Source organism: Schistocerca serialis, chromosome 8 (genome assembly GCF_023864345.2).
Source record: "Schistocerca serialis cubense isolate TAMUIC-IGC-003099 chromosome 8, iqSchSeri2.2, whole genome shotgun sequence".
Classification (NCBI taxonomy): domain Eukaryota; kingdom Metazoa; phylum Arthropoda; class Insecta; order Orthoptera; family Acrididae; genus Schistocerca; species Schistocerca serialis.
In genome coordinates this window covers 493,620,917-493,648,260 of record NC_064645.1, presented here as the reverse complement: position 1 = coordinate 493,648,260, position 27,344 = coordinate 493,620,917, and the positions used below count along the sequence as shown (strand labels likewise).

Here is a 27,344-nt window from a genome sequence, read left to right as displayed (position 1 = left end):
AATGAACATGTTTCTGGTACTGGTTTCATGTGCCTTCATGTGTTCTACTTTACCACCAAAACTACATTCGGTTGGTTGGGTTGGAGAGAAAGGTACCAAACTACAGGGCCATCAGTCCCTTTTTCCACAGTCAACAGATCACGGAGTATAACCATTCCCCAAAATGTCTGGGAAGTAAAAAAGGGGAAGCCTACAACATTTGTGTGACATCAAATGTTCTGTGGTGTGATTGGCTGGAGAAAGAAAGCAAGCAGTCACCACAATGGATAACACCCTAATGAAGATTAAATGTTGTTTTGACCCCTATGAACCATGGACATTGCTGAGATGTGGGAGGCTGGACTGCCTCATCAATACACATAGCTGTACCGTAAGTGCAACCATAAAGGTGGGGTATCTGCGGAGAAGTCATACAAACGTGTGGTTTCTGAAGAGGGGCAGCAGGTTTTTCAATAGCTGTAGGGGGCAAATGTCTGGATGATTGACTTATCTGGCCCTGTAACATTAGTCAACATGGCCTTACTGTGCTGACACTGAACAGCTGACAGCATAAGGAAACTATAGCAGTCATTTTTCCTCTGAGGGAATGCAGATCTTCTGTATGGTTAATGATGACAGCATCCTCTTGGGCAACATACTCAGGAGGTAAAATAGTTCCCATTTGGATCTCAAGTGAGGACTACCCAAGAGAATATCGTCATCAGGAAAAAGAAACCTGGTATTCTTGCGGTTGGAGAACGGAATATTAGATCCCTTAATTGGATAATAAGGTTAGAGAATTTAAAAAGAAAAATAGATGCATTGAAGTTAGAAGGGAATTAGTGAAGTACACGAAAATAAATTCAAAAGTAAACAGATGAAATGCAGAAGTGGGTCTAATATTGGATAGGAAAGTAGGAATGCAAGTTAAGGTATTATGAACAGCATAGGCTTAGTGGACACATTATTGTAGCCAAGACAAGATCTAGCTGTGCAGATGAAGGAGAGATTGAAAGAATGTATGTCAAGATAAAATTGTTCAGACAGTTAAAGAAGTCCGTCCCTCCCCCTCAATGAAACTGGACCTTGCCATTGGTGGGGAGGCTTGCGTGCCTCAGTGATACAGATAGCCGTACCATAGGTGCAACCACAACGGAGGGGTATCTGTTGAGAGGCCAGACAAATGTGTGGTTCCTGAAGAGGGGCAACAGCCTTATCAGTAGTTGCAGGGGCAACAGTCTGGATGATTGACTGATTTGGCCTTGTAACACTAACCAAAATGGCCTTGCTGTTCTGGTACTGCGAACAGCTGAAAGCAAGGGGAAACTACAGCCGTCACTTTTCCTGAGGGCATGCAGATTTACTGTATGGTTAAATGATGATGGCGTCCCCTTGGGTAAAATATTCCGGAGGTAAAATAGTCCCCCATTCAGATCTCCGGGCGGGGACTACTCAGGAGGACGTTGTTATTAGGAGAAAGAAAACTGGCGTTCTATGGATTGGAGCGTGGAATGTCAGATCCCTTAATCAGGCAGGTAAGTTAGAAAATTTAAAAAGGGAAATGGATAGGTTAAAGTTATATAGAGCGAGAATTAGTAAAGTTTGGTGGCAGGAGGAACAAGACTTCTGGTCAGGTGACTACAAGGTTATAAATACAAAATCAAATAGGGGTATGCAGGAGTAGGTTTAATAATGAATGAAAAAAATAGGAGTGCGGGTAAGCTACTACAAACACCATAGTGAACGCATCATTGTGGCCAAGATAGACACGAAGCCCACGCCTACTACAGCAGTACAAGTTTATATGCCAACTAGCTCTGCAGATGACGAAGAGATTGATGAAATGTATGATGAGATAAAAGAAATTATTAAGATAGTGAAGGGAGACGAAAATTTAATAGTCATGGGTGACTGGAATTCAATAGTAGAAAAAGGAAGAGAAGGAAACGTAGTAGGTGAATATGGATTGGGGGGGAAGAAATGAAAGAGGAAGCCGCCTGGTAGAATTTTGCACAGAGCATAACTTAATCATAGCTAACACTTGGTTCAAGAAACATGAGAGAAGGCTGTATTCATGTAAGAAGCCTGGAGATACTAGAAGGTATCAGATAGATTATATCATGGTAAGACAGAGACTTGGGAACCAGATTTTAAATTGTAAGACATTTCCAGGGGCAGGTGTGGACTCTGACCACAATCTATTGGTTACGAACTGTAGATTAAAACTGAAGAAACTGCAAAAAGGGGGGAATTTGAGAAGTTGGGACCTGGATAAATTGAAAGAACCAGACGCTGTAGAGAGCTGACAAGAATGGGGGAAAGAAATACAGTAGAAGAAGAATGGGTAGCTTTGAGAGACGAAATAGTGAAGGTAGCAGAGGATGACGTAGGTAAAAAGACGAGGACTAATAGAAATCCTTGGGTAACAGAAGAGATATTGAATTTAATTGATGAAAGGAGAAAATATAAAAATGCAGTAAATGAAGCAGGCAAAAAGGAATACAAATGTCTAAAAAATGAGAGCGACAGGAAGTGCAAAATGGCTAAGCAGGGATGGCTAGACGACAAGTGTAAGGATGTAGAGGCTTATCTCATGAGGGGTAAGATAGATACTGACTACAGGAAAATTAGAGAGACCTTTGGAGAAAAGAGAACCACTTGTATGAATATCAAGAGCCCAGATGGAAACCCAGTTCTAAGCAAAGAAGGGAAAGCAGAAAGGTGGAAGGAGTATATAGAGGATCTATGCAAGGGTGATGTTCTTGAGGACAATATTATAGAAATGGAAGAGAATGTAGATGAAGATGAAATAGGAGATACGATACTGCGTGAAGATTTTAACAGAGCACTGAAAGACCTAAGTGGAAACAAGGCCCCAGGAGTAGACAACATTCCATTAGAACTACTGACAGCCTTGGGAGAGCCAGGCCGAACAAAACTCTACCATCTAGTGAGCAATATGTATGAGACAGACAAAACACCCTCAGACTTCAAGAAGAATATAATAATTCCAATCCGAAAGAAAGCAGGCATTGACAGATGTGAAAATTACCGAACTATCAGTTTAATAAGTCACAGCTGCAAAATGCTACCACGAATTCTTTACAGACATATGGAAAAACTGGTAGAAGCCGACCTCAGGGAAGATCAGTTTGGATTCCGTAGAAATATTGGAACATGTGAGGCAATACTGACCCTACGACTTATCTTAGAAGCTAGATTAAGGATAGGCAAACCTACATTTCTAGCATTTGTTGACTTGGAGAAAGCTTTTGACAATGTTGACCGGAATACTCTCTTTCGAATTCTGAAGGTGGCAGGGGTAAAATACAGGGAGTGAAAGGCTATTTACAATTTTTACAGAAACCATATGGCACTTAGAGTCGAGGGGCATGAAAGGAACCTGTGGTTGGGAAGGGAGAGAGACAGGGCTGTAGCTTATCCCCGATGTTATTCAATCTGTATATTGAGCAAGCAGCAAAGGAAACAAAAGAAAAATTTGGAGTAGCAATTAAAATCCATGGAGAAGAAATAAAAACTTTGAGATTAAAACTGTGTGCCGGACCGAGACTCGAACTCGGGACCTTTGCCTTTCACGGGCAAGTGCGCTACCAACTGAGCTACCCAAGCACGACTCACGCCCCATCCTCCATATCAGCGCACACTCCACTGCAGAGTGAAAATCTCATTCTAAAAACTTTGAGGTTTGCCGATGACATTGTAGTTCTGTCAGAGAGAGCAAAGGACCTGGAAGAGCAGCTGAACGGAATGGACAGTGTCTTGAAAGGAAGGTATATAAGATGAACATCAACAAAAGCAAAACAAGGATAATGGAATGTTGTCGAATTAAATCGGGCAATGCTGCGGGAATTAGATTAGAAAATGAGACACTTAAAGTAGTAAATGAGTTTTGCTATTTGGGGAGGAAAATACCTGATGATGGTCGAAGTAGAGAGGGTATAAAATGTAGACTGGCAATGGCAAGGAAAGCATCTCTGAAGAAGAAAAATTTGTTAACATTGAGTAGGGCATATTCTGAGGCATCAAGGGATCACCAATTTAGTATTGGAGGGCAGTGTGGAGGGTAAAAATCGTAGAGGGAGACCAAGAGATGAATACACTAAACAGGTTCAGAAGGATATAGGTTGTAGTAGGTGCTGGGAGATGAAGAACTTTGCACAGGATAGAGTAGGATGGAGAGCTGCACCAAACCAGTCTCTGGACTGAAGACCACAACAACAACAACAGTTAAAGAAGCAGTAAAAGGAGCTGAAGCTCAAATAGCTGAAAAGACATGACTTAGTAGGAATCCTTGGATATTACGGTTCATATTGAAATTCTTTGATGAAACGAGAAAATACAAAAATGCAGCCATTGAAGCATTGGAAAGGGAATACAGATATCTAAAAAAGTCTGCAAAAAGTGCAAAATGTCTAAGCACAAAAAAAACAAGGGAAAAAATGGGGAGACTGTGGAAGCATTTATAACTTGGGGAAAAAATAATACTGCCAAAAGGAAGATTAATAAACCTTTGGAGAAACAAGTTGCAGTTGCAGCTCGGATGACAATCAAGTTCTAGGCAAAGAAGAAAAAGGTGGAAGGAATATATAGAGAGGCTCTACAATAGAAATTAAATTGATGAAATGGAGGAGGAAGTGACTAAAGATGAGACAGCAAACATATTACTGCAAGAATAATTTAACATAGCAGTGAAAGAAAACAAGTACCCAGAGTAAATGACATTCTATCAGAATCACCATTACTTTGCAAGAGCCAGCCATGATAAAACTGTTCCACCTGGTGTGTAAGATATATGTTGTTGTTGTTTGAGACAGATGAAATACTGTCAGATTTTAAGAAGAATGCAATATTCTAGTTCAAAAGAAAGCACATGCTGATAGGTGAGAATACTAGCAAACTATCAGTTCAATACTCATGGCTGCAAAATACTGGCACAAAGTAACAGAAGAATCAAAAACAGGTAGAAGCTGATCTTGAGAGAGATCATAATGTGTTCCAGAGAAATGCAGCAACACACAAGCCAATACTGATCCTACAAATTATCACAGATAGGCTGAAGAAAGGCACACCTACATCTGTGGCCCTTGTAGAGAAAGCTTTTGACAATGCTGACTGAAATACTCTCTTTGAAATTCTGAAGGCTGCAGTGATAAAATACAGGGAGTAAAAAGTCATATACTGTTTGTCCAGAAATCAGACTGTAATTAAAAAAAAAAATCAGGCATGAAAGGAAAGTGGTAGCTGAGAAGTGAGTGAGACATGGTTGTAGCCCATCAATCCATACATTGAGCAACAGATAAAGGAAATAAAAGAAAAATTTGGAGACGGACAAAGTTCAGGGAGAATAAATTAAAAATTTCAATTTTGTCAATGATACAGTCAAAGACAGCAAATGTCTTGGAAAAGCAGTTAAATGGATGGATAGAAACATGAAAATAGGTTAGAAGATGAGCATCAACAAAAGTTATACAAGGGTAATGGAATGTATTTGAACTGAATCAAGCTATGTTGAGGGAATAGTTTAGGAAATGAAACACAAAGTATTGTATGAGTTTTGCTACATGGGTAGAAAAATAACTGATTATGGCCATGGTACATAGGATACTGACTATACATTTAAGTGTTATGAAATCTTTTCTGATGATATTTGCATTTAATGTAGCCATCTATGTACTGTAGCCTTCTATGGAAGTGAAATGTGGGCAAGAAGCATTTCAAAGGAGGAGAGGAGAAAAGCTTTTGTAATGTGGTGCTACAGAAGAATGCTGAAAACTAGATGCGTGCATATTTTTTTCTGAGGAGGTATTGGTCCGAATTGAATAGAAAAAATTTAAGGCACAACATCACTAAAGGAAGGCATTGGTTGACAGTTCACATTCTGAGTCATCAAGGAATCGTCAGTTTGGTATTGGAGGGAAGAGCAGAGGGTAAAAAATTGTTGTGGGAAACCAAAGTACGAGCGACTACCGTAAGCAGCTTCAAATGGATGTGGGTTGTAGTCTGGAGACGAAGAGGCTTGTATAGGATATAGTGGTGTAGAGATCCCCATCAAACCTGTTTTTGGACTAAAGACGAACACGACGACGACGCCAACTAGTGACGTATTTAGCGGTTTTTGTATTTAAACATGCGTGTTATGTTGTACTGAAAAGTCGAGGAATGTGACATAGTCGTATGGAAGTGTTACCTCTTGATAGTAATACACTTTGTATTTAGTAATTGTAACATTCTATTAGATAACTACGTAATAAAGGAAGTACGAAGTAAACTAACAAGTGGTTTCGATCATACCTGCGCAAGTATTAAAAAAAAAATCCAGATACGCAGAAACACATCGTATTTCGTTTTTTTCTGAAAAAGTTACAATGTTTCATCAAGTTCCCTGTAACATTTAAATTTGAGTTTAATCCAAACTTCATATATTCTTCCTTTAGTCCCGTAAGCGTATAAATTATTTTCTTTCATACTGTACACACTACGTATCTGGTATCGTGTATATCGTATAACCGTGTTTCTAAATACATTGCTTACCATTATAAACTGTTGTCACATAATACTAAGAATATACTATTGGGCACACATTCACTACACTTGCGTTTTCAGTAAACAACATGCGGCAGCGGCCGAAATCTGACACTGACATTTTCAGATTCCTCGCAATTTTCTACAGAAAATGTGTCAAAGACATTTGATTGATCGATCAGTTACAAATTTTGAAAAATTATTCATTCCACTTGAAATTTTAGAATGTCACATAAATTATTTAAAGATCCACTACTGAACAGAATGAGTACCAATTTTCCATAACGTATAGACTGTACCATTCAAGAGTGTATACATCCAAAGATGTAAAAAGTAAAGATCATCCCATTGACCATTTGAGTCAACGCCTTCTAGTCGCGTTGCTTGTTATAACCTACGATAATAAAAGTCATTGACATTGTTGACATGTGAATGGCGTTGTGTAATGTTAATGTTTACAATTTGCCGGATGTTAAGTCGACAAGTATATAGTGCAGTTTACTAATAAAGTAGAAGACAGTAACGTAAAGTTAGTATTGTAAGAATGATTCTACCCTCTGCTGCGAAGATTGTATGTCAAGGAAAGAATTTATGTTGCAGCATCAAATTATTAGGAACGGTTGTTCGTAAGTTCTGTTTATTTACAAAAGTATTTCGGCTACAATCAAGCCGTATCAGAGTTGTCTTATTAAGAAATATTACATATCTGGCCTCTAATAGTTTTAAGAAAAACTCGTTGATCAACTATCTTAGATCATGACGACCGTGCCACATCTGGACTGCAATATGTAATCATTATATAGCGTTAAGATGTGTTGCCGGCCGCGGTGGGCGAGCGGTTCTAGGCACTTCAGTCTGGAACCGCGTGACCGCTACGGTCGCAGGTTCGAATCCTGCCTCGGGATGATGTTTGTGATGTCCGCAGATTAGTTAGGTTTATGTAGTTCTAAGTTCTAGGGGACTGATGACCTCAGATGTTAAGTCCCATAGTGCTCAGAGGCATTTGAACCATTTTTATGTGTTAGTTACATGGCTCGATAGCTTTTATGGAAACGGAACTTTTGTGCCGAAGTTCATGAACCATTTGCAAAAATAGCTTGTTGCAGATCATGTATATATTATGTATATAATTGCAGGACCGTGCATTTTTCGTTGTTTATGTACGGTATATGTGGTTAGCGTACATCAATGTACATAATATGGCCTCGACCTAGCCACAGATCAGTCTGTCACCGTAATCAAGATTTCAGGAGGGCTCGAGGTTGGGGAATTATTGTTTGTTTTTGTGATCGATGCAGCTCTCCATGGCGCTGTATCCTGTGCAAGCATCTTCATCTCTGAATAACTACTGCAACTTACATCCTTTTTAACCCCTACCCCCACACACATTTCTCTCCAATACAGAATTGGTGATCCCTTGATGTCCCAGAATGTGTCCTATCAACTAATCCCTTCTTATAGTCAGATTGTGCCAAAAAAATTCATTTCTTTCCAATTCTTCTCTGTACCTCCTCATTACTTACATGATTTCCCCATCTAATCTTTAGCATTCTTCTGTAGCACCACATTTCAAAAATTTCTCTTCTCTGCTTGTCTAAACTGCTTACGATCCAAGTTTCACTTCGTAACATGGCTACTGTTCATACACATACTTTTATAAAAGGCTTTCTTAAATCTAAATTCTATGTCAACAAATTTCTCTTCTTCTGAAGTGCTTTTCTTGCCATTGCCAGTTTATATTTTTTATCCTTTGTATTTCACTCATCATCAGTTAATTTTCTGCCTAAATAACAAAACTCATCTCCAAATTAAAGTGCCGTTTTTTCTAATGTAATTCCATCTGCAGCAAGTGATTTGATGATACGACTACATTCCATTATACTTGTTTTGCTTTTGTAGATGATCATCCTATATCCTGCTTTCAAGACACTGTCCATTCTGTTCAACTGCTCTTCTGAGTTCTTTGCTGTCTCTGACGGAATTATGATGTTAGCTAACCTCAACTTTAATTCCTACTCCTAATTTTTCTTTAGTTTCCTTTACTACTTGTCCAGTTCACAGATTGAATAACATTGGTGATATGCTACAACCCTCTCTCACTCCCTTCTCAACCACTCATGCCCCTCACATGAGTGCCATCTGGTTTCTGTATGTTACCCCTGCGACTTTCATCATTGCAAAAGATTTCTCTGGGTCTACAAAACTATAAACTTAGGTTTGAATTTCCTTAACCTATCTCTAGGAGAAGCTGCAAGGTCAGTATTGCCTCGCATGTTGCTACATTTCCCCAAAATTCACACTGAACTTCCTTGAGGTCGGCTTCTACAAGTTTTTCCGTTCTTCTGTAGAGTATTTGTGTTAGTATTTTGCACACCGATATTTCACTAATATACACACCTGTATGCACCTGCTTCCTTTGGAACTTGAGTTATTACAGATAGGCCTATCACACTTGAATCCCATTTTCTGACATAAACTTTCTGAATTGACTCTGCTGTATTGGTTTTTATAATGAAAAATGTGTTAAGTATGACAAAGTACAGTACTCTAAATATGATGCGAAAATTGACAACAGGCTCCAGTACATATCAGCCCATTACGACAGCCTGTGTTTTGTCTTGACTTTTGAGTGCACTTACAGTTTCTGCAGTTTTTGAGTTGCCTGCCTCAGTTAGTAATTTGCTTCTGTTGGCCATAGCTAATTGTGTTTGTTTTCCAGAATATGAAAGAATTTTTTGGAGTATTGATTTGTGTTCCAATGTTATATTTTGGCTTGTGAGTTAGCAAAGTCCACAAATGTGATTGATGGAAAAGTAGCTGTGGTAACAGACTAATGTGTAGTGTATCTGAGGTTTGTGTTAGGTTGCTTGGTGGTGATTCTTCTGGAAAACCTGGAATTCTCAGGAAATTACAGTTTACCTTGAAAAATAAAAAAATCAGGGAGATTTCTGGAATTTTGCAAAATCTCAGGGAATTTAATTTCATTGAGTCTTATAAATCACAAATTTTTAAGTTTCAAAGTGTGTGAAATATTTGAATATTAGCCCATATAAATGATCAGTGTTTAAAAGCTGGTTAAAACGTGGCAGAGAGAAAAGAAATTAGTGAGATGCTCAACCTCCCACTCCCCCTTCCTTCCAAATAGCTGCATCTTTTCTTATTTAAAAAAAAAAAAAAAAAAAAAAAAAAAAAAAAAAAAAAAAAAAAAAAAAAATCCATTGAATGTACTGGAGGAAACGTGGCTGTGGAGATTGGCTGATATGTAGTGTAGCCCGATGTTGCTTAAAATACTTTCTTGGTTACTTTTGAAGAGTCCTGATTTTTGAGGTTGTAGTTTCTTGGGAGCCTAAGAGAGCAGTTTAAATTCTGTTTCATATAATAACATTCTGCTATAGAGACCATTGCTGACACTTTAAAATCTGTAAAACTTTTAAAAAATGGTTGGTTGAAACATCCAGTTCCCAACAAAAAGTATGTCTTCAGGCTGCTGAATGCCTTGGGAAATATGTTGTACTAACAGAGCTGTACAAAACATTAACCTATAGTGACAGGGATGTGTCATACAGAGATATTACAGACATTGCAAAGAAAAGAAGGACTTGAAAATGAGTGACTCAACAAGGTGTGAAGGATGTGCAAAATGTGATGAGAAGAGTAGATGGCAAACTAGTAACAAGAGATGCAGTCATTCTTACATTTAATAGCACAGTATCACCAGAACACATCAGGATAAGAGCCATTTGTTTAAAATGAGGCACTATGTATCCAGTCCAGTGTTCTGTTTTAAATCCCAACTCTTATGACACACTGCTCTACAGTGTTTGTTCTTCCTTTCTGAGGTCTCTTAATTGCTCAGTATCACACTGTACAGTATTTCTTTAGGAAAATAAGATGCAGAGGCTAAAAACAAGAAGTGTATTCCATACATGTGAGCCAAAAACAATCTATAAAGCTGTGAAACCCTGCTCTTTCACTACTTCATGTGCTTCAGCTCTCAAAAACCCAGAGTCACCGTGATTCATTATAGACAGCGGCAGCATGGTTGCAGCAGTGTGCTTGTGGCACCAGTCAAACAGCCAAAAATGCCAAGTTACTTTGTTCCAGCTAGTCACCGTGATTCATTACAGACAGCGGCAGCATGGTTGCGGCAGTCTGCATCCCCCCCCCCCCCCTTTCCCCCTGTGTGTGTGTGTGTGTGTGTGTGTGTGTGTGTGTGTTTTAGGAGGATGTCATGTGGCACCAGTCAAACAGCCAAAAATTCCAAGTTACTTTGTTCCAGCTAGTCACCATGATTCATTAGAGACAGCGGCAGCATGGTTGCGGCAGTCTGCATTCCCCCTTTTTAGATTAGATTAGATTAGTACTTGTTCCATAGATCATGAATACGACACTTCGTAATGACGTGGAATATGTCAGGTTAATAAAAGGTGTCTATACAAGATATTACATTACACAAAATATTACAGGACACTCAATTTTTTATTTTTTTTTATTTTTTATTTTATTTTATTTTATTTTATTTTTTTGTGGTGGGGTTGGGAAATTACCCACTTACTATATCCAAAAATTCATCTAATGAGTAGAAGAAGTTGCCATTAAGAAATTCTTTTAATTTCTCTTTAAATGCTATATGGCTATCTGTCAGACTTTTGATGCTATTAGGTAAGTGACCAAAGACTTTTGTGGCAGCATAATTTACTCCCTTCTGAGCCAAAGTTAGATTTAACCTCGAGTAGTGAAGATCATCTTTTCTCCTAGTGTTGTAGCCATGTACACTGCTATTACTTTTGACTTTGTTCGGATTGTTAATAACAAATTTCATAAGTGAATATATATATTGTGAGGCTACAGTGAAGATCTCTAGCTCTTTAAATAAGTGTCTGCAGGATGATCTTGGATGAGCTCCAGCAATTATTCTCATTACACGCTTTTGTGCAATGAACACTCTTTCACTCAATGATGAGTTACCCCAGAATATGATGCCATACAAAAGCAGAGAATGAAGATAGGCGTCGTAAGCTAATTTACTCAGATGTATATCGCCAATCAATGCATACACCTAGAAATTTTGAATATTCTACGTTAGCTACCGATTTCTCATCGAAGTATTTATTTATTAATGGTGTCATTCCATTTACTGTGTGGAACTGTATATACTGTGTTTTGTTAAAGTTTAATGAGAGCACATTTGCAGAGAACCACTTAATGATTTTCTGAAAAACATTGTGTGCAATGTCACCAGTTAATTCTTGCCTGTTGGGTGTGATAGCTATACTTGTATCATCGGCAAAAAGTACCAGCTTTGCATCTTCGTGAATATAGAATGGCAAGTCATTAATATATATTAAGAACAGCAGAGGACCGAACCTTGCAGCACCCCAGTCTTGATTGTTCCCCAGGTTAAGAAATCACCAGTTTTTTGCATGTTATGTGAACTGTTTATTTCAACATTCTGCACTCTTCCAGTTAGGTATGATTTAAACAATTTGAGCACTGTCCCATTCCTACCACAGTACTTGAGCTTATCTAGAAGTATTCCATGATTTACACAATCAAAAGTCTTTGATAGATCACAAAAAATCCCAATGGGTGACTTCTGGTTACTCAGAGCATTTAATATTTCATTAGTGAAAGTATATATAGCATTTTCCGTTGAAAAACCCTTCTGGAAACCAAACTGACATTTTTTTAAAACTTCATTTTGTTAAAACTTTATTTTTACAAAAGTGTGAAGCTACTCTACAATACATTACTTTTTCAAGAATTTTGGATAAGGCAGTCAGAAGAGAGATTGGGCGGTAGTTGTTGACATCAGACGTATCCCCTTTTTTATGCAGTGGTTTAACAATGGCATACTTCAGTCTGTCTGGGAAAATACCCTGCTTCAGAGAGCTATTACATATGTGGCTAAGAATCCCACTTATTTCTTGGGAACAAGCTATTATTATTGTGCTGGAAATGCCATCAATTCCATGTGAGCTTTTATTCTTGAGAGAGAGAGGGCTGCATTACGGCCATGATCCACTGACTCCCTTTGAAGATCATACATTACTTCCCAGGGAACAACATTTGGGATTGTACTGTAAATGTCTCAGTCCCCAATGGTGGAAGAGCTGTGATACTAACATGAGTGACTTTATTACAAAATGGCAAGGTATTTATATGCTTTCAGACTGCACTTGTGTGCTTATATTGTGACATCCTTGTTGTACAGCTCATTATTTCCTCTTGCTTTTCCAGTGTCTGTGTATTTGCCTTGCACACCATGTTCCATATTTCCTTTATTGCTCTCCCAAATTCTTTAACTGATTTTCCTGTCATACCCTTCTTGGTTTTTAACATATCAAATGGTAATGGCATCTTATGACTGTATATCACATTATGTAGTGACAATCCTGTATTTGTGTGCTGCTTCATGTTACACACTGAGACTACGTACTTCAAATAAACATCTCAGTTGGTATGGCATGCATCTACATAGTGTCCTAGTATTTGCCCTGTTGTTCTGTGCACCCTTTTTGTTCTTCCTTTAGCTTGAGGATATAGAGGAATTGTTCTCAGTGTCTTCACATGTAACAGCTTACACAATTCCTTGCACAAATCCAACATAAAATTGGTTCCCTGATCTGCCACTATCATTCAAGTACTCCAAACTGCAGTATTCAGTTGCTTACTAACACCTGTGCAACTGTTGCTGTTCCACTTTTCTTGAAAAATGGTCTGTAATTGTGAGTACATATTTATTCCCTGCTGCTGTTTTGTTGAAAGGGTCTGAAACATCAGTTCCAAGCAACTGAAATGGTGCTAATACTTCAGATAACCTCTGCATGGTACTCTCATGTGAAACAGATCTGTTCTCTGTGCACACTGTATGCAACTCCGCACATAATGGTCCACTTCCGTCCTGCCCCTGTTCTTCCACCAGTACCTCTCCACTACTCTTCTGTTGGTAGACCTGCATTCCCCTTGCCTGCTAACATGTGATCATGTGTCTCCTTAACACTTTAGCCCATAGCTTTTCCGGCAGTACCACTCATGGTCTCAACTTGGTTTCTCTGCACAGCAACCCATCCTGTATACCAAACTGTGACTGTTCACTATACTGTTTGCATTAGTCATCTGTCTTCTGTGCTTTCTGCCATTCCTTAAGCTCATTACTACCTATTTGCAACACTGCTACTTTCCTACTCAAGCTGCCTGCATTTTCAGCTTTCTTTCCAGGTTTATATATGACATCAAAATCAAACTCACATAATCATTCTGCACATCATGTCAACCTACTGAATGGATCGTTCAACCCCAGCAACCATTTCAATCTGCATGAATGTTATCACTCAAAACATTTTCCCATACAGATAATATTTAAAGTTGGTGATTCCATAGATAAGGTTCAATGTTTCTTTTTCGACCGTGAAGTAATCCTTCTCTGCTGAGTTTATTTGTCTTGATGTATAGGTTACTGGGTGCCCCATGGCCTTTATTTCTTGAGATAACACAGAACCAAGTACATGGCTGGATGCATCATGTGCCAGAGTGAATTCTTTATTGAAATTTGTAAACACTAAGATTGGATTTGATGTCAAAACTTCCTTCAGTTTCTCAAAAGCACGTTGACAATCCTCTGTCAAACAAATTTTGAGCCTTTCTTCAGCATTTGCATCAGTGTTCTGGCAATACACACAATTCCCTTTACGAATCTTCTGTAATAATTCACAGCTCCAAGAAATGATTGTAGATCCTTCACTGATTCAGGCACTGAAAATTCACTCATAGCTTTAACTGGCCATGGGTGCTGTCTTAACCACATCCTTGCCAATTATGAGACCAAAGTATGCCATCTCTTCTAACAAAAAATTACACCTCTCTGTACTTATCGTTAAATTCATGGCAGAGTACTTCCTTTAGGTGTTGTATGTACTGTTCCATATCACTTGCAAAGACACTTACGTCATTGAAATACACCATTTTTGGTCCTAGCTGCTGGAGTTGGCAGTCGTGTGCATGATGTGTGCTTGATTGTGTGAATGAATGGTGTGTTTGTCTCTTTCTTTTCCTGATGAGGGCTATAGCTGAAAGCCTTGTGTAAGTGTCTTGTGAAAGTGTCTTTTAATTGTGCCTGTCTACAACTTAATGTCTGATCTTTCGGTAAGTAGCAATATATCTTTATCTACACTCTTGGAAATGGAAAAAAGAACACATTGACACCGGTGTGTCAGACCCACCATACTTGCTCCGGACACTGTGAGAGGGCTGTACAAGCAATGATCACACGCACGGCACAGCGGACACACCAGGAACCGCGGTGTTGGCCGTCGAATGGCGCTAGCTGCGCAGCATTTGTGCACCGCCGCCGTCAGTGTCGGCCAGTTTGCCGTGGGATACGGAGCTCCATCGCAGTCTTTAACACTGGTAGCATGCCGCGACAGCGTGGACGTGAACCGTATGTGCAGTTGACGGACTTTGAGCGAGGGCGTATAGTGGGCATGCGGGAGGCCGGGTGGACGTGGGGCGTGAGGTCTCCACAGTACATCGATGTTGTCGCCAGTGGTCGGCGGAAGGTGCACGTGCCCGTCGACCTGGGACCGGACCGCAGCGACGCACGGATGCACGCCAAGACCGTAGGATCCTACGCAGTGCCGTAGGGGACCGCACCGCCACTTCCCAGCAAATTAGGGTCACTGTTGCTCCTGGGGTATCGGCGAGGACCATTCGCAACCGTCTCCATGAAGCTGGGCTACGGTCCTGCACACTGTTAGGCCGTCTTCCGCTCACGCCCCAACATCGTGCAGCCCGCCTCCAGTGGTGTCGCGACAGGCGTGAATGGAGGGACGAATGGAGATGTGTCGTCTTCAGCGATGAGAGTCGCTTCTGCCTTGGTGCCAATGATGGTCGTATGTGTGTTTGGCGCCGTGCAGGTGAGCGCCACAATCAGGACTGCATACAACCGAGGCACACAGGGCCAACACCCGGCATCATGGTGTGGGGAGCGATCTCCTACACTGGCCGTACACCACTGGTGATCGTCGAGGGGACACTGAATAGTGCACGGTACATCCAAACCGTCATCGAACCCATCGTACTACCATTCCTAGACCGGCAAGGGAACTTGCTGTTCCAACAGGACAATGCACGTCCGCATGTATCCCGTGCCACCCAACGTGCTCTAGAAGGTGTAAGTCAACTACCCTGTCCAGCAAGATCTCCGGATCTGTCCCCCATTGAGCATGTTTGGGACTGGATGAAGCGTCGTCTCACGCGGTCTGCACGTCCAGCACGAACGCTGGTCCAACTGAGGCGCCAGGTGGAAATGGCATGGCAAGCCGTTCCACAGGACTACATCCAGCATCTCTACGATCGTCTCCATGGGAGAATAGCAGCCTGCATTGCTGCGAAAGGTGGATATACACTGTACTAGTGCCGACATTGTGCATGCTCTGTTGCCTGTGTCTATGTGCCTGTGGTTCTGTCAGTGTGATCATGTGATGTATCTGACCCCAGGAATGTGTCAATAAAGTTTCCCCTTCCTGGGACAATGAATTCACGGTGTTCTTATTTCAATTTCCAGGAGTGTACATTGACAACATACACCAGTAACTGACATGGTTTCAGTCCTCTGAGAATTCTGTCCAATGACTTCTGGAATATTGCAGGTGTGTTCTTTAATTCGAAAGGCTTCCTCCTGTGTTGATAATGACTCCATGGCAAAGAAAATTCTGTTTTTGGTTGGTCCTCCGGAGTGACTTCTAGCTGATGCTTGCCAGTCCTTAAGTCCGTGGTGAAAAATACTTGCACAAGCTTAAATAATCTATGATTTCTGTAATGTTCGGCTAAGGACAGCTGTCTGTTACAGTATAGCATTCAGATGTCGATAATTACAACAAAATCTAAATTTCAATGATTCATCTGCTGATTTCTTGGGCATGATGATAATTTCTGCCCCCCCCCCCCCCCCCCCCAAGGGCTCTTACTTTCCTCAGTAATTTTATCTGTCACCTGCTGATAAGAAAATTCTTCCAGAATCGGCTGCAGGTAGCCCAGGACTATATGGTTTGCAGTAAGCAGGTGATTCATTTCCTGTTGGTATTCAGTGCTGCATAATAACCAATGCTGGCAATAGCCCTCTCAGAAAAAAACAAATTCTTAAATTCCAACAGGACCTCTTCCAGCCATTCCTTATCCCTTCCCTTTAGATGCTTCAACTTCCCCTGTAATGCAGTTTAAGTGGTGTTTGTTGATTGTCTGTGGCCAACAACCCTTGTGTCCCATTCTTCTTCCTCCAGGATATCTGTGTTAGTGATCACCAACTGCTTTCTTAACCTTATTTCCTTGACACTAAAAGTATCCACAAAAATATGTTACCACAATTTATCTCTTGTACATCTACAGCACTTCTTTTCTCTCAGCAACTGGCCTTATCGAATACTTTATTTCCTTCCATCTGTTCCACCACACACGACATCCCTACTGGTAAGTTGGACTTAACGTTAACCCGGACCAATTTCCCGATACCCTTAGGTACACAATTGTCTGAATTGAGTCAGTGTGATTGCTTGCAGTTTAAATTGATCATCATGCATGGTACAAGCACCCCGCAGTATTGCTACACGGGCAGCAGTTCCACCCAACTGAAAAATTTTCCTGTCAACCTCCACAACATGTTGTCAAAGGTCAGGTGATGCAAGAAATCTAAGTCCATATGTGGCACAGTCTCTACACATTGTTGAAACTGAAATATACCCAGGCAAAAATGTATGTCTGGCAATCCCAAAATTGTGACATCTCTTTCCCCATTCTACACAGTCTGCACCATGGTGTGTTCCACTGTTTATGTTCCAGCAGATCACCACTGGCAACTGACACATGTGACCCTGTGTCCAACAGTATCTTGCAGTTCTTTTGCCCTACTATCCCTGTGACCACAAAATCCACCTTTGCATATGACTTTGTAGCATCTAATCTTACTGGAAATGACTGTATGTGGACTTTGGATTCCCTTGGGTCTTTTTGTCTGCTTCTTTCCCAGCCCCATACCCCTGAAACTACCATTATTATTACGCTGGAAACTACCGTTACTATGACGCTGACATCTGCCCTTTCTTCCACTGTCCCATGGCTGGTGACATTGCTTCCACACATGCCCTGTCTGTCCACACCTATAACACCTGACATCAGTAGAAAACGCTGCCCGTACAATTTGCAATCCAGTTGACATGTCAATTTCCTTGTACCGAACTGCTAATATGACAGCTACATGCACATCAGCATGGCATCCCACTTCTGACAGCAGTGAAGAGGTCTGTAGTCAGAGAGGTGCAAGTGGGCACCTTATGGCACAAGTCAGACAGCCAAGAATTCCAAAACACTTTATTGCGGCTACCTACCATGATTCGTTACAGGTGCCAGCTGTGTGGCTGCAGCATTCTGTGACCTTGTGTGTGATTTGGACAGAGCACAGTGTAGGCCGAGTGGAGGCCTGTTATGCAACTACTTCTGCCAGTGATGGCTGGTGTGCTGCTTCCCAGATCTGAGTGGGCCCAATGTGGTCACAACTCTGCACTTTGTGATCTCAGGACAGGCTGCCCTGATGTAGAGTCAAACTGTAGTCCTCGAACAGCATTCTAGATGGTACCCCAAGTGTCACAGTCCTTGTGGTGGTTAGAGCTGCAATACTAACACAAGTGACTTTAGTACAAAATGGGTAGATGTTTGTATGCTTTCGGCCTGCACCTCCTTGGACTTTGCTATGTCTTGTGACATGTAGATTAAACATTTCCATGGCTGCCAATGAGGAAAGGCTTCCACCTTCTTCTGCTTAGGCACTGCTATGTCAACTGTTTCTACATCTTGCCAGGCCGTCTTGCCTTGCAGCGTAGCAATTGCTGTTTATATCTCATAAGGCATAATGTCTGCACTTGCATGAAGCTGGTGCTGCTGCAATCTACTCTTCCTAGTTTGCACATTTCTGGTCAAATATGGTCAGTGCACTACAGCAGATAAACAGTGCCAGTGCAAACACTTGCATTTGTAAGTGCAGTTGCAAAAGAACTATTTCTCAAAACCTACAATCCTTCCAGACAATTAGAAAACACTATGGTCACTGATGCTGTGGAGCTTCTAGTGCACCAACAGGCAGATTCATTTAAACTAGAAAGCAGTGCCATTGCCATGAAAGTACCTCTGAAGTCTTCTCCAACAGAAAAATAAAAGGGAAAGTTTTAAACACAGAAGAAATTGGTTTTAAAGCATCAGAAAGTGCAGACATAGTTCTTTTTAATGGTTCAAATGATTCCACCTTGGCGACTATGGAATATGAAGTCTGCCTAAGGCACCCATCCATCCCCTCACATAAACCTCTGCCTGTCACAGAATTCCTGCCCCAGCACAAAGACGGGGGAAAGAAGTACCTTACTTATAAAGTGGTTCCCGTACTGCAGTTGAACTTAAATAGATTCTGAGTCATGTGGAGAAACTGAAACTTTCAGTACTGGAAAGACCATTATGCTTGTCCTTACGTGAAGCACATTTCAATGGTTCCACCACCCCTGTGCTAAGTGAACATTGCCCCCACAGAAAGGATGATCTTAGTGGGGTGAGAGCTAAAGGTGTTTGAGTGACCATCTTTGTTGATGGTACATATCACCCCTCTCCTCTCCTCTCCTCCTTGGTACCAATGTCCAAGCACTAGCCGCTACAAAATATGTGCAATACAGTATCACTATTTTGTACCTCTACCTGCCCTCTTATCAAAAACTTTATCAGCAGGCTTTCACCAACCTTGTCACTCAGCTGCCGCTCCCACTTCTCCTATGAAGATGGGGAGTCCGATACACATGATGTGCTGTAGGTCTCAGTGCCACCTGTTCTTGGGGTACAGCATTTGAGAACTTTGTAGTGACAGAGGAGCTTTGTCTTCTGCATATGAGGCAGAGCATAAACTTCAACACTCATACGGGTCATTATCTGCCATTGATCTTTTGATGTGCTCTCCCAGCCTAGCACACGCTACATGTTGGGAAATGGCCCATGATTTATGTTCTAGTGACTAGTTCCAGATCGCTCATTGCCTGCAGGACAGAACAATGTCCAAAAGTAAACCATCAGGAAGGGTGCTCGGTATGGCAAACTAGATGCTGTACAGCCAGCTTGCTGTGTTTGAATGGCATGACAGCATCCTGGAGTGGGTGGATCATATCACAAACATGATACCCCATGTCACTGAAGCAACCATTCCACAGCCTCTGGCCAACTTTGAAGATACTGTAGTCTGGTTCCTGGTAGAGTGAAGGGTATTGCTTTGCTAAAAGAGACAGGTCTCTGGCTTTCCTTAGGTTCTAATGTTGATGAGCAGCAGATGAGCTCGAAGCCTTTTGGGTAGCATAGACCAGATGCCCCCAAATTATGGAGGAGAGTAAACATAGATCATGAGGATAGTTCTTGAACACTATAAACGAACCCAGGAATGGCATAACTGTGTGGAACAGATGTAAGAGAAGCCTTGTTATTGTTGTAATGAGAAATGGAAATCTCCAGCTCAAACTAAGGGACATAGACCCGACAGTGGTGGACATTTTGTCTGAGTACTGCCCTCGATAGTCAAAATCCAGCTTGCCAACACCAAGGAATTGTTTTGTGAGTGGTGGTTGGAAATTTAGTTCCACCAATGATGTTGTATATAACTGCTCCTTCCCAATGTTGGAAATGAACTTTAAGCTTACTATTTTATTTTTATTTCAGTATAAATTTTTCACTTTAAGCTATTATAATCACACTCATCTCATCATCTCTTAGTGGGGGCACTAAAGAGCATGGCATTGTGTAACCAAGCAATCCTTTCATCATCACAGTTGATGTACCTCATCTCTTAAATTGCATTCATAAAAGGAAGTACTGTTGCATTGTTGCATCAGAGATTGTTTGGTGTAGATTGAGTCAATATAAGGTTGGCTGAACTTACTGATGTATTCCCACCCTCCCCCCCCCCCCTCCCCCCCCCCCCAAAAAAAAAAATTAAAAGCCTCATGTAATCAAACACCTAAATAGGCACTGTATATATCAGTGTAAAGTTTATGACAGGTTAGTTTGTATTAATCCTCTGTTTAGTTTTCTTGGAATTTCAATTACAGATGGAGTGAAGAAAGAAAGACTGCTTTTAAGCATCTGTACTCATTGTTATTTGTATAATTTTTTCTTCACAGTCCCTTTAAGAGAAATGTGCAGGATCCTGAAAAAAATATACCTTGAAAGCAGATCTTAAAATTTCCAAAATAGTTTTTTTTGTGGGATCTGAGAAATTTTTCTTTGATGTTAAAATTTTGTTGAATATATTCATACACCTACTTGAAATTGTATGTTGCTTACTGCTGTAATTAGTGATTGTGGATAGTTAAAGAATGAGCAGATTATCAGCATGTAATATGACCAGAACAAGGAGTATGTTTATACAGATGAGGATAGCGTTCCTCCACAAAAGAATTCTTCCATGGAGGAGGAAAAAAAAAAAAAAAAAAAAAAAAAGGAGCTTGTAGCCAAATTGAAGAGAACGTTTCTAAAACAGTCAGTAGTATGCCATTGTATGTGAATAAATCAGGAGCACTGGAAAAACATTCAAAAAGAAACAAATAGTGTTCATAGTACTATGCTGTAGAAGGGTAGGCTACTAAAAATTAAGTTGACAGGGTACTAAAAATTAAGTCGACTGGTAATGTAGGAAATGAAAACATACTAGAAATATTAGATGAGGAACGACATCTTAAAAATAAATAAATAAATACAAGAAGAACTGGCAGGGTAGTAGGGCATGTTCTGAAGCATATAGAAAGAGTTAACTCTGCACTGAAAGTGAAAGCAGATTTATAGTGTGAAAACAAACATTAGAATATGTAACAAAGATTTTGAAGCCGTTCGAAATGGAAAATATGCAAAAATAACAAGATTAAGTTAATATCAAAAAATGAGGATAGCACCAAAAAACTGATGATTTTTAAAATGAATTCTTCGGATTGTGCCGTGAAAAAGATAGTCTTGTTTTCCAGTAATCAGAAACTTACTCCTTAACCATTGATTGCATGTATCAACTTGATGTTGGAAAGTATCCCTACCACAGCATAGCACTTGGCATTGATGGAGCTTGTATAGTACTCATTATTCCTTTCTCAAAAACACAGGTCTGATCTTTCCAGTCATAAAATTGTGTATCGCAGGACAAATATTGTTTGATGTAATTAAGAGCAACAAAAATGTTTGTTTCAGGTGGATTGGCTTGCTCAACTGAGGACACTGCTGTAACAAGGAAGAGGAGAAGTAAGCTATTTAGTGATGAGAAAAAAAGGCAGAAATCAGCTGTTGGGCGTATTGAGAAAATTGAAGTTCAGTATATTGGAACTCCTGCTGATGCAACCCTTGTCATGAACAAAGGAATATCAACTCCATTTAACTGTGCTGAACGTAAGTTTGTTGACCAAATATTATTGGTATTGTGGCCTGACTATCGTTTGTATACCTATTCAGCCCACATATTAATCGTGTCCCCTCACTTTCGCCCTTTAAAAGTGTATGGCATGTAACATCATCTTATTAGAGTTGTATGTTGTTATAAGGCCACTTCTGGATATAAAAATAATATTCATTCATGGATCCTGGCTTTTCTTGTTGCTTGTACTGATTTGCATTTAAGGTGTTGAAGTGCAGTTTATACAAGTCTGTCTCTGCAGTAAATGTAAATGCACTCCAATGTGAATGTCCCAACAGTAATATGAAATGTTGTGGATTCCTGGTGACTCTACAGTAACATACCATTTAGGTGTGAGGTCGCAACATTTGGAAAAGCCAATTTTTGGCCCAACTTATTCTGATAAGGAATACAAAAGACCATGGTGCTTCTCAAAGATTCCGGCTTTGTGCAATGAAGTGACTCTGGAGTGCCCCAGGGAAGTGTGGTAGGTCCGCTGTTGTTTTCTATCTACATAAATGATCTTTTGGATAGGGTAGATTGTGAGGCTGTTTGCTGATGACGTTGTGGTGTACAAGAAGGAGTCATCGTTGAGTGACTGTGGGAGGATACAAGATGACTTGGACAGGATTTGTGATTGGTGTAAAGAATGGCAGCTAAATATAGATAAATGTAAATTAATGTAGATGAATAGGAAAAAGAATCCCGTAATGTTTGAATACTCCTTTAGTAGTGTAGCGCTTGACACAGTCACATCGATTAAATATTTGGGCGTAGCACTGCAGAGCGATATGAAGTGGGACAAGCATGTAATGGCAGTTGTGGGGAAGGCGGATAGTCATCTTTGGTTCATTGGTAGAATTTTGGGAAGATGTGGTTTATCTGTAAAGGAGACCGCTTATAAAAAACGAATATGACCTATTCTTGAGTAGTGCTCGAGCATTTGGGATCCCTATCAGGTCGGATTGAGGGAGGACATAGAAGCAATTCAGAGGTGGGCTGCTAGATTTGTTACTGGTAGGTTTGATCATCACGCGGGTGTTACGGAAATGCTTCAGGAACTCTGGTGGGAGTCTCTGGAGGAAAGGAGGCATTCTTTTCGTGAATCGCTACTGAGGAAATTTAGAGAACCAGCATTTGAGGCGGACTGCAGTACAATTTTACCGCCGCCAACTTATATTTCGCGGAAAGACCACAAAGATAAGATAAGAGAGATTAGGGCTCGTACAGAGGCATATAGGCAGTCATTTTTCCCCCGTTCTGTTTGGGAGTGGAATAGGGAGAGAAGATGCTAGTTGTGGTACGAGGTACCCTCCGCCACACACCGTATGGTGGATTGCGGAGTATGTATGTAGACGTAGATGTAGTTAAGAAACTAAGACTGAGAGCATCTGTACACTGAGATTTTATGGCTTCCAAAGGTTCACAAAAATGGGGCCCCTCTATGCCCCACTGTTAGCAACATTGGCATCCAGATGTACTCACTTGCTAAATAGGCTACCTGAAGCCTGCGTTTAGTCCTTATGTCAGAAAATGTTCACATCATATTCTCAACTCTGTGGATTTTGTTGGTCCCCTTAACAACTTTAGGCTCAATGATTCTAACACCCTTTTGAGCTTTGACTTTGTCTCTCTTTTCACCAGAGTGCCTTTACAAGAATCTTAGGAACTTATTGGCCAGAAATTTGACATACAGATGACCATCCTTTTTAGGCACATCTTTGATGTTAATGTTATTTCTTTTCAATGTTGATTACTGTGATCAGATGAAAGGGGTAGCCATGGGGAGCCCACTTTCGCCAGTTGTTGCCAGCGTGTAAGTGGAACATTTCGAGAATGAAGCTCTGGAATCTGCCAAATGGCACCCTAACTGTTTCTTCTGGTATGTTGACACAGTCATGTAGCCACATGGAAGAGATGACCTGAATGTTTTTCTTGTACATCTCAATTCCAATATCAGAACAACCTGGATGTACCAGTAAAATGATGAGCAAACTGCTCTTTGAGCCATGATGTGTACTGTAAGAAGATGCACATTGACTTATACTTACGTGCACACAGCTGAGATTCAGAGGAATGACATGCTCAAAACATTGGTACAAAGAATACATCAAATTAAACACCTTTCAGCTGTCTAAATTTCTAAATTGTTATTTTATTGTGCTACCAGTTTTGGCGATATATTCAGGCCCCTTGACCAATGTGTTGGAAAATTCCCACCTTTGGTCCAATCAAAGTAGGGGCCAGCATTCAAAGACTGGTATTATAGATTTCTGAGATAGCGTTCACTTCAAACACCACCTGAGTTGGCAGGGGGCATTAAGATGCCAGAATATATCGCTGAAACTAGTAGCCCAATAAAATAGCAATTTGGAAATTTAGATGGCTGAAAAGTGTATGATTTGACATTCTGTACTGAACAGCCAACCGTCTGTGAAAAGATGGACAGACAGAGAATTGTTATCTAGGGTTTGCACCATTTCTGACAATGAGAGCCTCAACCAAGAACTTGAAGATCTGAGGATGGTGTTCTGGAAAAACAGATACACAGAGTGGCAAATTTGGAGAGCCCTACGCCCTACACTGACTGTATAGCTAGTGGAAGCAGAAGAGGAACCACAGGAGAATGTGGCCATTGAATTTATTACATTTTGTGGCACATTATCTGAAAAGATAGGTTGTATTCTTAGGAAACATCAAATGAGGACTCTCTTTTGTTGACCAGCTAAAACATAGGCACTGCGTGGTAGTGCCAAGGATGACCTCAGACTATGGAAACCCAGGGTCTATCAGATCACATGCCAATGTAGCATGACTTATGTAGGTCATTGTTTCAGTGCTCCATATTTTGATAATGAGAATTGGTACATGTTCAGTGAGGATACATTCTCCTTCCAGTGTCCAATATCCAACAAAATATGAGCATACTTAATATCAGGCCACCTTTGTGAATGGACCAAAGAGTTTCTAGCCAATAGAACACAGCAAGACATTCTTAGCAGAGAAGAGTCTTCTTACATAAAATGATCTTTGGGAATACTGCAAGAAAATGTTATAAGGCAATTAATACTCACAGTGTACATAAATGACCTAGCAAAGTGGACAACATTGGAAGCTGAAAGAGCAGTTTGTGGCTGCTGCTGCTGCTGTATATGTAGACTTGCAAATTAGAAAACTCTAGTGAAATACATGAAGATTTCTACTGGGTCACACATTCAGCAGGCTTTGTTCACAGACTGTGTGTCTGTTCAAATGGATAAAGTACAATTTCAGTTGCAAAATCTCCATATAAGCAGCATCATCTACAAACTGCTTTTTCAGCTACCTTTGTTATCCACTTGACTAGGTCATTTATGTACACTATGAGTCTGTGAGCATTAATTGCCCTGTCACTGTTCCTTAAAATATGCCCAAAGATCCTTTTATATAAGAAGATTTCTCTCTGCTAAGAATGACACGCTGTGTTCTATTGGCTAACTCTTTAGTCCAATCATAAAGATGTTCTGATATTAAGTATGCTCATATTTTGCTGGGTGTTGGAAAGTGGACGTATCCTTGCTGAACATGTGCTAATTCTCATTATCAAAATGTGGAGCACTGAAACCATGCCTCCTAATTTCAGAGATGCACTGATAGTTACTATCTTCAAAAAAAGTGACGGAACTGGCTGTGGTAATTACAGTGGAATATGCCTCCTCTCTACTGTTGAAAAAATACTTGCTCGATTTCTATCCAGCCACCTGATACCTCTTGCTAAAAATTGTTTTCCTGAAACACAGTGTGGATTTTGACCTATCACAGCACCATAGATATGATTTTCTATAACAGACAAATGCAGGAAAAGTGCAAGGCATTAATAGGCCTTGGCAAGGATTTTGACTCAGTCAAGGGAGATGCATTGTGGAAGATCTTAGCTAAAATAGGCTGTCCTGTAAAGTACATAAACATTGTCAGTCTACTGCACGATAACGTGAATAACATGATTCTTGTCAACAATAGCCCTGGAGATAATTTCAAAATCACAACAAGTGTGAAGCAAGGTTGTGTGATAGCTCTCATATAATTTTCATTATTTGTTGGAACTATACTTCATCTGTCGATGGGAATCTGCCAAAGGCCATAGAAATAGAATACAGGACTGACGGTGGTTTGTTAATTTTCAATAGACTATAGATGAAGACTAAAGTATCCACAATAACTATCACTGAACTTCAATGTGCAGATAATAATGTCATGCCATCTCAGAAGGTGATCTACAAGCAATTCTAAATGCATTTGATGAAGCACGTATGAGCCTTGGACTAATCCTTAATATCTAGAAGATGTAGATCCTATATCAACCTGCACCCAATACTGTCACCATATCCCTAAGAATCACAGTCTAAGGCAAAGTCTTGCAAACATAGAACACTTCCCATACCTTGGTAGCCACCTTTCAGCAAATGCAAATATTGATGCTGAAATACGGTACTGGCTCAAATGTGCCAGTATGAATTTTTTCTCATCTTTGGGTAAGGGTCTTGGATAACCATAATATCAGCATTAAGACCAAGCACTTTGTGTACCAAGCTACTGTTACACCATGTTTCACATACAGGTGCGAAGCATGGACTACTTACAGAAGGCATGTATGATATCTGAAAAGTTCAACCCGCACTGCTGGAAAAGGATCCTAAGAGTGAAATGGCAACATCAGTGCACTAACATCAGTGTTCTGGAAGAAGCAAACTCTACTAGCATCAGCTCCGTAGGACAAATCACATTGTTCATATTCCTAAATCCCATGTACCAAAACAAATTATGTATTCCCAGCTAAAGGATGGCCAAAGAAAACCAGGAAGACACAGAAATGATACAAAGATGTATTGAAGTGCAACATGAAGAGATCTCAGATTGAAACTGGTAACTGAGACACTACTGCACTTAACTGTCCAGTGTGGCATCATGGTGTTTGGGAAGGGAACTTCGAGTAACAGAGACAGAATTCAGAAACTGACTAGTGCAATGCTAAAAAACAATGGCAACTCATAGATAAGCAATACTACACAGCTGGTCTCCACCAGAACAAATGCTTGTCAACATTTTGGAAACATCTGCAACCCCAGGACTGGCCTCTACAGTCACTTAAGACCCCATGGAAACTGAGTTTTTAAGAATAAAATCGTACTTGTCAGCGAGTAATAGCTTATCATTTTGTTCACCAGGCAACATTGTGGAAATATGTCTATGCATACCAGAAGGAACAAGCATAATCCTTGGCACCAATGACCACTGTCTGCTGGGTTTTATGGATGGCCAGAATGAACTGGGTTTCACAAGATCATTGTTTGTGGAATCCATATTGATTCCTAAAGAGGAGATTTTTGATTTTCAG

The 27,344-nt window shown here is 40.4% G+C and overlaps 2 protein-coding genes across 3 annotated transcripts in view; one reads left to right on the top strand and one right to left on the bottom strand.

Moving 5' to 3' along the window:
• The window catches only part of LOC126416279 (uncharacterized), a 212,181-nt gene extending 205,345 nt beyond the window's left edge, over nt 1–6,836 (bottom strand). Inside the window, exon 1 of one of the 2 annotated variants that reach the window (XM_050083923.1) lies at nt 6,795–6,836. In XM_050083923.1, coding sequence (XP_049939880.1) covers nt 6,795–6,824 — 30 coding nt within the window. In that variant the 5' untranslated portion in view covers nt 6,825–6,836. Of the gene's footprint in view, nt 1–6,531; nt 6,758–6,794 lie in introns of those variants that run through there. The other variant, XM_050083924.1, reaches the window with a different exon arrangement.
• Nucleotides 6,837–6,916: 80 nt separating this feature from the next.
• LOC126416513 (39S ribosomal protein L39, mitochondrial) overlaps nt 6,917–27,344 on the top strand; it is a 76,571-nt gene continuing 56,143 nt past the window's right edge. The window contains exons 1-2 of the mRNA XM_050084255.1: nt 6,917–7,148; nt 21,772–21,966. Of these exons, the coding sequence (XP_049940212.1) occupies nt 7,067–7,148; nt 21,772–21,966 (277 nt within the window). The 5' untranslated portion in view covers nt 6,917–7,066. The remainder of the gene's footprint in view (nt 7,149–21,771; nt 21,967–27,344) is intronic.